This window comes from Anabrus simplex, chromosome 6 (assembly GCF_040414725.1).
Source record: "Anabrus simplex isolate iqAnaSimp1 chromosome 6, ASM4041472v1, whole genome shotgun sequence".
NCBI classification, from domain to species: domain Eukaryota; kingdom Metazoa; phylum Arthropoda; class Insecta; order Orthoptera; family Tettigoniidae; genus Anabrus; species Anabrus simplex.
Window position 1 is genome coordinate 169255308 of NC_090270.1, and position 15361 is coordinate 169270668.

The window sequence follows — 15361 nt, forward strand, 5'->3', positions numbered from 1 at the left end:
GGACTGCTTAGTTTTTTCGGGAGTAAGATTAGTTACTAACTTTTGTTTTACTTTATTGATGATCCGATTGACTATATTTATTTTATATCCATTAATTGAGGCCAGATCTTTTATAAAATTGAGTTCCTTTTTTAAGTTACTCTCTGAAAGGGGGATTTTGAAAGCTCTATAAACTAAACTGTAAAAAGCCGCCTGTTTATGTGATTTTGGGTGAAGAGAATCATTTTTTATCGTTAGAGGAGCGTATGTGGTTTTCTAAATATTTGAAATTCAAAACTATCTCTTATTCGTGTTACATTAATATCCAGGAAGTTTATTGAGTTGTTAGTTTCATCTTCTTTCGTGAATTTTATATTTGGGTCAATATTATTTAAGAAACTTAGGATTTTTTCACTATCATTTTTTTTGGCTATCTATTATGACAAAGGTGTCGTCTACATACCTGCAATCTCACACATATTCGGAGTCAAGTATCTCCTTGTGCTCAGGCAGCTAGGACTATGCAATTCAGCATAGTCTCTAACCCATTCGAGGAATGATTATCAACAGGGTTATATATAAGTAGGGTAGCATCCTACTTCACAGAATTTTTACCAAGCACATTCAGAATGTTTTAAGCAAGCCTCATACCAATGGAAGATAACAAAGAAGAGATAGGAGATTATAAACTGTTCTTTGCAAGTGTTAACACGTCTGAGTTTGCACTAACAGTGGACCAGGCAACTGAAACACGCCTAGTATGAGAAGTAGGATGAAACATAAAATACTTGTAACTTTTAACTTAGAAATAAATTATAGAAATTTGGAGAGAGCACTTACCGGCGATTCTAGTACTTGTTTTCTGCGTGGAATAGCGTGAAGCAGCTGCCCTTGTGCAAAGAAACTTGACAAGCCAAACAGATGTATCTTGTATCTTTGTGTTTCATGTACACAACGCATACTCTGCAGGGCTTCTGAGGATATTTCTTCCTTCGAGGTCCAACGACTGTTTCAATTTTATGAAGCTTCAGATCTTCAAATCCTCTTCTTCTGCTATGCTTTCTTCTCCATGTTTCTCTTATTCTCCCGCTCAATAAACTGCAACCTCCTCCATGAATTTCTAATATTTCATGTTTGATTCCAGATTCTGCATTTGATATAGCCAGAAGGCATTGAAAAGTAACAATTCATTGCCAAAGAAATACATTCTTTTGCTCCACATCATTGTTTTCCTGAGAAATGTATAATAGACCAAGTATTGATCCGCCCCATTGGCCCCCTTCATGAAATTATATTCAGTAAAGGATTTGGGCTTTTCTACTTTTTTTTCCAAATCTGTTTAAAACCTCCTCTGCCATGCCATTATGGATTGTATTTATTATGTGAACTTCCTTTTTGTGCTTCCAAACATGGAGAACAACTTCACATTTCCAACTAAACAGATTTTAATGAGATGTATTTGGTGTAATTTCTGGAGCTAAATTTTTAGTGGGAAGTCAGGTAATCAACTGTAAGTCCACTGCAGTTCAAAAAATTCTATTTGATACAGTACTATACTGGTAAGAAAATGCATTAATTTAATGTAACTGATAATCTTAACCATGTTGTTTTAAAGAAAGCCTTCCCTGTGACTGTAAATTAATTCTGTATGAAATAATATAAACTGTTACCAGTCATAAGTTTTATTAATGATTTATTTCACAAAACATTTCAGAGAATTAGCTCTATTGTCAGGTGGTGAAAATGGTGACTTGTAATGTTTGACATGTTTTCAAGGAAGGAAGGTGATCAGTTTAATCTATTCTGTTAATGTTTGATGCATTTTCTTGTCTCTAGTGTAAATAAATAGAGAATTTATACTGTTTTCTATTACACAGTGAGTAAGCAAACTCTGTCTTAAGCACAAACTTTTCTTGGTCCCTTGCTATTCCGTTGAATATAGGTTTTGGTGCACTTATTCCCTTTCATAAGCACTGTTGTGCTTGATTGTGCCCCCTTCAAATTCTACTGTGTTAACAGAGTTGTTTCCTGGGAGTTTCTGGTCTGTCGGATGGAAATAGATCTTTGTTCCTTCTCCAGGACTGATGGCTTCTTAAATGTTGAAATCACGCTCACTAAGGTGAACTTAATTGGTAGCCTTATTTGCACCTAAATGCACTGAGAATTGTACTTGCAACTGTCCAGGGACTACTGATAAATTGGGCTCTGGCTTGTAATATGTTCAGAATGATTCTGCTATCCCTTAGTAGCTGGCATCTGGACTCCCAGGACTACTTGCTATTGGTATAATAGTCCGACTCGTTGGCTGAATGGTCAGCGAACTGGCCTTCGGTTCAGAGGGTCCCGGGTTCGATTTCCGGCCGGGTCGGGGATTTTAACCTTAATTGGTTAATTCCAGTGGCTCGGGAGCTGGGTGTTTGTGCTGTCCCCAACATCCCTGCAACTCACACACCACACATAACACTATCCTCCACCACAGTAACACGCAGTTACCTACACATGGCAGATGCCGCCCACCCTCATCGGAGGGTCTGCCTTACAAGGGCTGCACTCGGCTAGAAATAGCCACACGAAATTATTATTGGTATAATAGAGTGAAAAACATTCAGGACAGCCGACGGTGGGGTTCTAACCAACTCATCTCCTGAACGTGGAGTTGGGCTCCACATCTGCTGTATATTAACATGCACGGCCACTCTGCTCAGTAGAATGAAACATTAGATTATCAGCTGCAATTCTTATTTCATTTTTTATCGAGACTTTAATTTTTCCTTTCTTCTTGTGTGCTTTACAGTCAGCAGAAAGGGCTGCTTTCCGTCGTTCAAATTCAACCGGTAGCAGAGGTCCAGGTCGACCACCTATACCAGACATCCCCTTGGAAGAATTGTTCGGAGCAGAAGATAGTGTAAGTAAGATGATATTAAAATTCTTATTGCAGGTTTTATTATCTTTCTGTATCAACCCTTATTATATTTTATGGGACTAGAGAAGCCATTTTTCCACTTGAATGCTAACAAGAGTGGGATATGCATGATGTTTCAGAAATGTGTGGCATCATTTTTTGTAGATTTTGAAAATTTTCAGTTGGAAAAGCTTAATTTTAAGTTCTGTGTATGGCAATGTTCATTATATCCACTCTTTGGCTGAATACAGCCCCAAGAAGACAAATCATAATTCTTGGCTTGTTTTGGACGTCTCATAACCTGTCACCATTTGATTGTTGACAGTTTCTTTGTCAACTACTTAGTCACATTCACTAATAATTTGATATGGCCCTACAAGAAGAAATCTGATGGGTTTAATTTAGGAGAATATGAAAACCAGGCAAGTGGTCCAACTCTACCCGGAAACCTGTCAGCTCAGGTGTTTGCATGCATGGTAACTAAAGGATGTGCTTGTTGACAAATGATGACTGTACATCTTTGTAACTGCAGAACTTCTGTTTTGTAGAAAGTTTCTGTATGCATATCCTGTGAGATTGTTTGGAAGTACTGTGAATCAAATAAGTTATCACTAGGGCCCAGAATTTCAGGCACTTATTTTTGTTTGGTTTGATCTGGTTTGGCTTATAGGCACTTAAAATTCAGGAAATATGCAGAAATTTATCAAAATAGGCATTTAAATTTTGCTCATGTATGCAGTAAAATTACACAACCTAGCATTTTTAATTTTTTCTTTGTGGCAAGAGTTGTGATGAGTGATCTTAACAGATTTTGGGTCGCTGAATAAGAATCCGTTATCCGTTTCTATGTATCACGTCATGTCACGTTTGCTCACACTAGGTATATCAAAATAAGATATAGACCAGAATATTGCATATAAAAAGTATTAAAAAATGTTGATAATTTTGGAAATATTTGTAATTGTTTATATTATTTATATTTTGAAATAGTTGAATGTTGTCTTGAATTATTATATACAATGAGTAATTATTATTGAGTATAAAATTACATTGAAATATTTAGCATTTATTGTAATATAGTATTGATTTACACAAAAACACATGAACAAACAGCTCTTTGGCAGCAATGACACTTCAGCAATTTATTTTGACAATTCTGTGTGATTTACAAGAAAAAAATGTAACTTGTATCCGGTATCTTTATGAATTCTTAAAGGGGGGAAAAAAATTAAGAGTCCTAGATGTCCCCTTGGAATGAACGCTTAGCTGCCCAGCATCTGACTGTCTTTTCTTTTCAAACACTAACAGTAGTCAGCCATAATTCGTACATCCCACCTCCCCTCATATCTTCTTTCTGCCTCGATGTGGTGGTGGAACCTCTCTCCCGTCTCTTCACTATCAGCCCCAAGATTTTCCAGAAAGTGATCGAGATGAGAATGAAGGATGAGCAGTTTCAGACTCATTTTAGCCGGGCTGAGTGGCTCAGACGGTTAAGGCGCTGACCTTCTAACCCCAACTTGGCATGTTCGATCCTGGCTCAGTCCGGTGGTATTTGAAGGTGCTCAAATACGACAGCTCCGTGTCGGTAGATTTACTGGCACGTAAAAGAACTCCTGCAGGACTAAATTCCAGCACCTTGGCGTCTCTGAAGACCTTAAAAAGTAGTTAGTGGGATGTAAAACAAATAATATTATTATTTATTATAGACTCATTTTACACCCCAACTCTTTCATGTGATCCAACATCGTTTTCACTATTGTTTCACATTGTTCATCCTTTACATTTCCTAAGAATTTCGTCATGATGTCACTCATTGAAATCCATGCAGTAAGCTCCATGGCATTCATCGTCTGTTCAAAAAATGAAATGGCATATGGCTTTTGGTGTTCGGCCAGATGCAGGTCTTTTGATTTGACGCCCTAGGCGACGTGTGCATTGCGATGAAGATGAAATTATGATGAATACAACATACACCAAGCCCCGGGTGCCAGCGGAATTAACCAATGTTGGTTAAAATTCCTGACCCTGCCGGGAATCGAACCCGGGACCCCTGTGACCAAAGGCCAGCACGCTAACCATTTAGCCATGGAGCCAGACATAATCTGTTCAAAGTTTCTGCCTTTCAGAAGCTTCTTAACTTGTGGTCCATTAAAATGCCTTCCTTGACCTTTGCGTCAGATAAACAGAGATGCCAACTACTACGATTCAATCGTAATAATTACGAATTACCCATCACAATTACGCCTTTACGAATCACACACCACAAATTACGATTTTATGTTGATTTTTAAATCAGAATGTATGAAGCGTTCAAAAGGATACACAGGGAATACCATTACAGATTGAATGCTCAGAATATTTTCAGATTTCTCAGTAACAATTTATACCCCCCTCCTGTCCCTCGTTTAAGAATATTTCGAGTTTTCACGCGCCGAACGCAGTGTGTGCCGGTGTGCTTCCAGTACTGGAAAAATAGGCACCTGCAAAGTGGTATATCTTGTGGAGTTGTCTTTGTTCGTCATATGACCAGACTTCCATGCAAGTATGCAAGTTCTTTTGTCTTTGTTTTGGTGGCAAAGTGGTGACAAACTCCGTTTCATTGTGGTTGTGGATACTGTGCGCGTGACTGTTGAAGTATTCATTGCGATTTGGGTTGCCTAATTTACATACATTGTTCTTCTAGGATATATGCTAATCGTGTGTTACAAAATGCGAAAGTTTTCAATAATGAAGCAATTTCTTGTGCAGGAAAATGCATGTGATGACGTTACCGTGATTAGTGACGCTAGTAATAAACCAAAAATAGTTCAAAATTTTAGGGAAAAATTGTCTAAAGAATGGCCCTGTTTACTGCGTTACTTAAAATCTCATTCACACGTGTTTTGTTGTGTGTATAGCCGCGATTTTTCAGTTGCGCATGGTGAGGAAGAACAGAGCCTCCGTGGCTCAGACGGCAGCGCGCCGGCCTCTTACCGCCGGGTTCAGCTGGTTCAAATCCCGGTCGCACTATGTGAGATTTGTGTTGGACAAAGCGGAGGCGAGGCAGGTTTTTCTCCGGATTATCCGGTTTTCCCTGTCATATTTCATTCCAGCAACACTCTCCAATATCATTTCATTCCATCCGTCATTCATTAATCATTGCCCCAGAGGAGTGCGACAGGCTTCGGCAGCTGGCACAATTCCTATCCTCGCCGCTAGAAGGGGGCTTCATTCATTCCATCCCTGGTGGTGGTGGTGGTGGTGGTGGTGGTGGTGGTGGTGGTGATTATTGTTTTAAGAGGAAGTACAACTGGGCAACCATCCTCTATATAACACTAATCAGAGGGAAAAATGGAAGGGATCCGACACTTCGAAAAATAAGGATATCGGCCAAAAGAGGTCAAGGGCGTGAAAATGAAAGACTCCCTAGCCCTCGCAAAACTAATAGCATCGGGGTCGGAAAAGAACAAGAGTTGACCAAGAGAGGTCGGATAGGATAGCTCAAAGTGAGGAGCCTGGCACAAGTAAGTGGAAGCAATGCCAGGACTCAGCTATGGGCTCCATGGTCGCCAACCCACGCTCCAAAGTTCAGAGCCCTTGGATCCCCTTTTAGTCGCCTCTTATGACAGGCAGAGGATACCGTGGGTGTTATTCTACTGCCCCCACCCACAGGGATATTCCATCCCTGAGCCTGTCGGATGACTGAAAACAGGCTGTGGATTTTCATTTTTATGGTGAGGAAGAACACCGAACTGTTAAGTGCTCTTTTAGTGCAGAGGATCCACATGATATCAAAAGGAAAAGCCTGTCACCAGTGTACGTTTACCAAACAGCAACTACAAGCTGCTAAGGGAGCAACTACAGTACTCAACAAAAAAAGATCCTTCAACCTCCACTCAGATATGTACTGTAGTATTTTAGCAGGTAAGAATCATACACTCTTTATATGCCAGACTTTCAATATCTGGTTGAATTGTATGTTGTTCATTGATTTTTCAATGATATGTAAGTTAGTAAGATCTCGGGGGGGGGGGGGACTTCTACGGTCGCCGCGTCCGCCACCCCCCGCGTGCCCGAATGGCTGCATTACGAATTGCCTTTCTTGAAAGTTGGCATCTCTGGATAAATGTAGAAAATTGCTTGCGATGTACTTTAAAGAGGGGCTACTTTTGTCCAAGGCATTAACAAACTGCTTCATGATTCCCAGTTTGATGAGTAGTGGTGGCAAAATAATTTTTTGTGGGTCAACTAAGGCAGCATTTGTAACATTTTTTACACCAGGTGTCAAAACTTTCTCTTGGGCCAGGAAGGTGTAGACCAGTGTTTGTCCCTAGCTCTGCTGTTCCATTCACATATATAACAAGGGAATTTAGTGCAGCCTCCTTGTTGTCCTAACAGAAAACCACACACCTTCAAGTCGCTGCACACATCACACTGGTGCTCATGATCTTATTTAAATCAGTTTGCATTGTGATATAGATGTTGGCCTCCACGGTATGCACTAGCCATGCGTCTTGCTGGGTGTGTTATTTACCAACTGAGGAGCCTAACTTACCACACTGGGGCGAAATGCTGGCAACCAAGAATGAGTTGGCTGGAAAATTTATAATGTCCGATAATGGACCATTTATATTGGATAGCAAATCATCATGTCGTACTCCTTGTGACCAGAGTAGCATTAAGGAATTTGTAAACAACTTTGCGACCATGGAACCATTTGCTCTCTCGATCTCTTCCGTTGTCAAAAGAAATATGGAAGGGTTAATTTGTGTTTCTTCTATAGTTCCGGTGTTGATCTTGGCCATGTAACGTCCCAATGCATCCATAGTTTCAACAATGGAGATTCAGATTTTCTTTTCCGACATGCCAATACGAATCCTCTGCAGGGTTTCTTCATAACAGACAGTTATATGAGTTTTTCTGAGTGTAGATTCTGATGGAACCTTTTCATTAGTATACTTCTGCATAACCGTTCTGAGGGACTGGTTTTTCAGTTTCCAGAAAGGAATTCCGAAGTCTAAGAAAGCTCTGCAGAAATCCAGAGAAAATTGAGATTGTCTGCTGGATGTGGCAACAGATGTTGATATCAGAGAGATATTTTTCTGCCCAGCCATTTTAGAAATCCCAGATGTATGTTTGGCTGTTGCAGAATGCTGGATTATAAAGTACATTTTTTCATGGTTAATAGATTTTCACATATTTTGCACTAGAAAGAGTGTATGAACCGGATTCACGGGTGTACCCATGTAGTATACTATTTAACAATGTTGGCCTACTCAATTTCAGTATGATAAAACTCTTAAAATGTACACTAACACCCAAAATACTTTTAACAAGCTCAGCAGTAGACTAAATGCTTATTCCGCCTGTTACAGAGAACTGATTATCCCTCTCTATCCTACCTTCTTTCCTTCAGAAATTGAAAAATCCAACTCTGCATTGTCACAAAAAGAGTGCTCGTACCAGCTCAGCTATGGTGGCCTAGACAAAAATAGTGGTGTGAGAAGAAATTAGAATACTGACACAGGAATGTGGGTGTGAGGGATAATAGTAGCTGGACCAATAATTGGGGACAGGCCTCGACATACTTCCCTCATCCCTTCTCTTCTGCTGATTAAACCCCATTAACCTTGCATTTTTGCAATAATGTGGACTTTGTCTTTTAAAGACCTACAGTATATTAAGTTACATAAAGGTTGGGAAGTGATGAGGAAGAGAAATTTTCAATTTCTTATAATTTTATCTTAAAATAGTAAGTGTATATCAGTTCCACACACTGTTACAAGAAAAATGATATCAAGAAATCTAAAATTGCCAATTTCATGTAAAAAGCAACTCAAAATTTATAATAATAAATATTTTTAGGGCACCCTATTGTCCTTGGGGCAGGAAATGGTCCCAAAAGGCAGATGAAGCTACAACTGATGTAGATGTTGATTCCCATAGGGAACCTAAAATATTTGTCCCGAATGTGTAAATTTATAATACCAATATAATGGTCCGTTATTGGACATTATAAATTTTCCAGCTAACTCATTCTTGGTTGCCTGCGTTTTGATCAGGAGTTTATAGGATCAAATGTACCACCTGTAAAAAAACCTACATCGGGCAAACGGGGAGAAACTTCATTATCAGATACCACGAGCACACTAACGCAATAAAATACAACACGTTTTCAGCCATCGGCCAACACATGCAAGATTATAACCATAATTTCACCAATATTGAACAAGGCATGGACATCCTCGTATCAGCAAACAAAGGCCCTTTACTCAACATAATGGAAAATTACTACATACACCTAGACCAATACTTTAATGCCAGTCACAATCTCAATGAAATCTCAGAGAAACCCAACATACCGGTACTCTTCGATCCATTTATCACTTTCCTCAGAAACAATAATGCAGCCAACCTAAACTCAATCCTAAATTTAATCAAAGGTACTTTTCCAAGACAATTACACTTTCTCCCGCACCCTTCAGCCCCACCTTAAGCCCTCTTCCTAAGCCATATATAATTTTATATATGTCATTTCAATACAAGAACTTACTGATTTCCATGATTATAATTTTTACAACACCCCATTTAGACTTTATTCTTTGTTAAAAACCTCTTAGTATGTATATTCCTTGTATTATTAACTATTACCATACTAACATCTCATTTCACTTGTTATTCTTTAAAATAACATTTTCTTAGGATTTCGCCAAAAGTGATCTTTGCTCCAATACGGCTGATGATGACCCCTAGATGGGTCGAAACTAGTACCGTGTAATTTATAATTTTGTGAATATATTTTAGTATTGAAAAGGTGGAAACATTTACGTTGTTATTATTATTACTTGTATATTAGTTTTGGAAAGATCAAAGTGTATGACGATAAAGTTCAAATTGCTACATGGAATGTACGCAGCTTATATATGACCGGGAAGCTTGCAAGCGTGGAAGCAGAAAGATGCCGGCTGAAAATTGACATTCTTGGGTTAAATGAAGTAAGATGAGCTGAATCAGGGATTTAGTTATGAAGGAAGGATCCTTGTACTTTTCAGGGGGAGATGATATTAACCACAGGTTTTTTTTTTTGCTAGTTGCTTTACGTCGCACCGACACAGATAGGTCTTATGGCGACGATGGGAGAGGAAAGGCCTAGGAGTTGGAAGGAAGTGTCCGTGGCCTTAATTAAGGTACAGCCCCAGCATTTGCCTGGTGTGAACATGGGAAACCATGGAAAACCATCTTCAGGGCTGCCGATAGTGGGATTCGAACCTACTATCTCCCGGATGCAAGCTCACAGCCGTGCGCCTCTACGCGCACGGCCAACTCGCCCGGTTTAACCACAGGTATGGAGTTGGTGTTATTGTGTCATCAGTGATTGCAAAATCAGTTTTAGATTTTGTTCCAATTAGTGATCAAGTATTGTTAGTAAGGTTGCAAACAACACACTGACCTATGAATATCATCCAGGTTCATGGACCAGCTTCTGACAAAGATGACGAAGAGATAGAATCATTCTATGATGCATTGAATGAAGCAATGAAACTTACAAAGAAAGGAAGAAAAGACTGTCAGAAATCAGATCGATTTTATTTTAGTGAAACAAGAGTTGAAGAAATTTGTGAAATCGGTAAAGACCTATCCTGGTGCTGACATTAACAGTGACCACAACCCAATAGTAATGGACTTTAAAATGCAATGCTTTAGAAACGCTTTAGGGTGTTCTAAAATATCAAGATGCGTAGACATCAGAAAATTGGCCAGTTTTGATGTCAGAACTAGTGTTGGTGCTGCTCTAGAAGAAAAGATGGAAGCAATAAAGGAGTCTCAACATATAGAAGTAGAATTCACATGGAACTCCATAAGAGATAGCATAACTCAATTCCAGGAAAATAACATAGGATATGTCAACAGCAGCAAAAAGCAAAACTGAATGACTGATGAAATCCTGGAGCTTATGAATGTAAGAAGGAAAGATAAAGACCCTGTTAAATACAAAAATCTACGCAAAGACATACGTAGAAAATGCAGAGAAGCAAATGAATCCTGGATGTCTGACAAATGCAAGGAAATCAAGGAACTTCAGGAGAAACATGATCACTTTAACCTATATAAAAAGGTGAAAGAGCTAAGTGGTCTACAAAAGAAGCGATGCGCACAAATATTGAGGAACGTATGCAACGAGATTATTTTAGGAGTTGAAGAAAAACTTAAAAGATGGAAGGAATACGTTGGATATCTCTTCAAAGATGACAGAGATGATCCTCCACCACCTGACGAAAGAATCAATGAAGCTAGTCCTGAAATAACAAAAAGTGAAGTATTGAATGCCTTTAAACTTCAGAAGAATGGTAAAGCCACTGGTCCAGACAGAATTTACGCTGAAGTTGTTAAAGTTATAGCTGAACAGGACTCAACCGGCCTCAGTCTACTAACATCGATGTTCAACATCATCTATACAACAGGAAAGATACCTTCTGACTGGCTGAGATCAACTTTCATACCAATACCGAAGAAGCAGAACTCCTCCCAGTGTGATGATTACCATATGATTAGTTTGACGTCCCATGTCCTCAAAATATTTCTGCGAATCATAACACACCCGGATTTACAAGAAATGTCAATCTCATGGATCAGACCCAGTTTTGCTTCCGAAATGCGGTCGGCACACGTGATGCACTCTTCTCATTAAATGTACTAGTACAGAGGTGCAGGGACATGAATGTCGATGTTTATACTTGTTTCATTGACTACAAAAAAGCCTTCGACTGTGTGAAACATGAAAAGATGGCAGAGATATTAAGATCGACTGGTATTGACCAATGCGATTTACGCATTATCAGCGGATTGTACTGGAATCAAACCGCAGATGTCAAAATCGACCTAAGAACATCAGAAGCGATTACAATCAGAAAAGGTGTTCGTCAGGGTCGTGTGCTGTCACCTCTCCTATTCAACATTTATTCTGAGGCAATATTTAGGGAGGTATTGTTGGAGGAAAACTGCGGAATAGTTATAAATGGACAGGCAATTAACAATATCAGGTATGCAGATGATACTGTTGTCATAGCAAATGAATTACCTGTGCTCCAACGCATGATAGACAAATTAGTCCAGCACAGTGAAGAGTTTGGCCTGTTTGTCAACGCTTCCAAGACCAAAGTTGTAGTCTTCTCTAAAAGAAAAATTCCAGCAACCCTGTCAATAAAAGGCAGTAAGATTGAACAAGTATCCTCCTTCAAATACTTGGGTACTGTGCTAGATGAGGAATGTGATTCCAAGAGAGAGATAAAATCTAGAATAGAACAGGCCAGGAGACAATTTTTTAGCATGAAACAGCTATTTACAATTAACAATTAAGAATGCGAATGATTCGGTGCTATGTATTCTCCATTTTTCTCTTTGGATGTGAAAGCTGAACCCTTGACCAAAATCTAGAAAAAAGAATGGATGCTTTTGAAATGTATCTATATCGCCGCCTACTCTGAATACCTTGGGTGCTGAAAATTTCAAATGACGAAGTCCTTCATCGCATGAGGAAACAAAAAGAACTATTACTTACTGTAAAAAAAGAAAAACCCAATATCTAGGGCACATTATCAGAGGTGAGAACTACCAGCTATTACAACTCATCATTGAAGGTAAAATACAGGGGAGAAGGTCTGTTGGCAGGAGGAGGAATTCATGGCTGAAGGACATCCGAAGATGGCACAACTGCACTTCAGAAGATGCTTTCCATGCAGCAACAACACGTCCGGAGCTGGCTATGTGAACCGCCAACCTCCGCTAGGAGAAGGCGCCTCAAGAAGAATAAATATTTTTAAAAATGCAAAGTAATAAAGACAAGAATTTGATATATATTAAAATCCCATTATCCAGCTGTAGCTGGGTAGGGGCAAATATGGTTCCTCTCCACTTTCTTCAGTCTTTCCACTACTCCTCCAACACTGTGTCCCAGTCCGGGTTTCTTTCTCTAATACTGTATTGGATTGTGTCCTTCCATCTCAATCGTGGTCTTCCGCGGTCTCTCCTTCCTTGCATTTGCATTTCCATCACCTTTTTTGGCATTCTTTCATCACTCATTCACTTTATGTGCCCGAACCATCTTAATTGGCTCTTCTTTATTGTATCATTCATTTTTTCCACTCCAATGTCTTCCCAGATTTTCTTATTCCTTATTTTGTCTCTTCTGCTCTTCTGTATCATACTCCTCAAGAACTTCATTTCGGCTGCCTGTATTAGACTCTCATCCTTCATTGTCATTGTCCAAGTTTCTGCTCTGTAAGTTGTTATGGGTACGTAATACATCTTGTACATAGTTTCCTTTGCTTCCATTGGCACATCTTTTAACATATTTCTTACACTATGATAGAAACAGCTTCCAGCTTTAATCCTCTTACTAATTTCAGCACCCAGTCGACCATTCTCCATTAATTCACTGCCCTAGTATTGGAACGTCTCCACTACTTCCTGGGGCTTGTCTGCAAGTCTAATCTGACCTTTCCCTTCCTTTTTCACTCTAGTCATAACAAGAGTTTTATTTTTTTCTGCATTTATTTTCAATTCACATTTTTCGATCTTCCCATTCACCACATCCAACTGTACTTGAACCTTCATGTCATCTTCTCCCCAAATCACAATATCATCTGCAAATAACAACATTTTCATTTTTCTTCCTCTATATACTGCTTTTGCTGTTTTCATGATATCCATTACTGTTGTAAACAGGGTTGGTGATAGAACACTTCCCTATCTCAGCCCACTAGTGTTTTTGAACTAACTTGTCCTGCCAACTTGTGATGTTGCACGCAACTACAACATTCCTTGTACATTGCCATGATCATTTTTATTAATCCCATTCCAATTCCTTTTTTGCACCAGACTGTCCCAAACTTTAGTCCTGGGTTCACTGTCATATGCCTTTTCAATGTCAGTGAATATCATCACCATATCATGTCAAATAAAATAAATTAAGTTTTGATCAGCTGAAGTCCACTAAGTGAATAATGGATTGAGAGCCTGCTCGATCCTAATCCCCTGTGCTTGTATGCGCGCGTGCGCAAGCTGTGTGTTCGTGAGTTGTCTTGACCCTCACCCAGCCACATTCCCTGTTTGATAGTAGTATACCAGGTTGTATGCATAAGTCTTTTCTGGTTTCAGTAAGAGATAGTGCCAGGAAACAGTATGCAGCATATAAATTTGACACATATATCAGTTTGTTCGTCTGACATTAACCTACCAACGCACACAAGTTGAGTCCGCCAAACACTAGTGTCTGTGTTGTATCGTTCAGTCATCATGTCGATGTTTGTGCCTGAAAAAGAACATTTGTGGTACACATTCCTTTTCTTATTTAATCATAAGGAAAAGCCTGTGGAAAGTCATTGTTTGCAGGTAGAAATATACGGTGAACACACTTCATCGATTAGAAGATGTGAGACATGGTTTTGACAATTTTTAATGTAGTGATTTCAATGTGAAAGAGAGAACACGCGCTGGACACAAACTCAATAGCAATTGGCACAAGTATTAAATGTGTCGCAAGAAACAATCAGCAGACATTTACGAGCAATGGGGGAAGATCAATAAACTCAGTAAATGGGTCCCAAATGATTTGAATGTACGGCAAATGGGAAATTGCATAATCACCTGCAAAATTCTGCTTCAACACCACAAAAGAGTACCGAATTGTGATGGGTGACGAAAAATGGATGAAATGGATGAAAACCTGAAGCGGAGAAAATCGTGGTTGTCACCTGGCAAAGCCGGTCCTTCAACACCATAGCCAAATCGCTTTGGCAAGAAGACCATGCTTTCTGTCTCGTGGGACCAGAGCGGTATTGTGTATTATGAAATCTTGAAGCCTGGCAAAACCGTTAATATACAATGCTATCACCAACAAATGATTAATTTAAATCACACATTGATCGAAAGATGACCGGAATGTGCCAAAAGACATGGTAAAGTGATTTTGTTACAGGACAATGCTCCATCTCACACAGCAAAACCAGTGAAAGACACCTTGAAATCGCTTGGATGGGACATCCTTCCACACCTGCCATACTGCCCCAACCTGGCATAATCTAAATATAACTTTTTTGCATCAATGGGGCACGCGCTCGCAGAACAGCACTTCAGCAATTTACAGGATTTCGTAAAATGGCTCGATGAATGGTTTGCTGCAAAAAACAAACAGTTTTTCTGGCATGGTATTCATAACTTACTTGAAAGATAGGCGAAGTGTGTAGAGGACGATGACCAATATTTTGAAGAAACAAAAAATATGAATTTCCCTTGAAAATTATGTGTTTTCTTTACCACAAAAACTGGCAAAAACTTATGCATGCACCTGTTAGAAACAGAGAAAGAAATGTGTGTACGGGGAATGGTATTCTCAATAGAAGTTTACGCATTGTGAATATATTTATCACTTAATTCATGTATCTCGTTTTTATTTCTATTTTCATATACAGTACTGGATTGAAAATGTTAGTGCTATTTATT

At 39.1% G+C, this 15361-nt stretch overlaps 1 protein-coding gene across 3 annotated transcripts in view; it reads left to right on the top strand.

The window, feature by feature from the left end:
• Hel89B (histone acetyltransferase 1) overlaps window positions 1-15361 on the top strand; it is a 570925-nt gene that overhangs the window by 296085 nt on the left and 259479 nt on the right. For all 3 annotated transcript variants that reach the window (XM_067150030.2, XM_067150029.2, XM_067150032.2), the window contains exon 19: window positions 2774-2884. In XM_067150030.2, the coding sequence (XP_067006131.2) occupies window positions 2774-2884 (111 nt within the window). The remainder of the gene's footprint in view (window positions 1-2773; window positions 2885-15361) is intronic.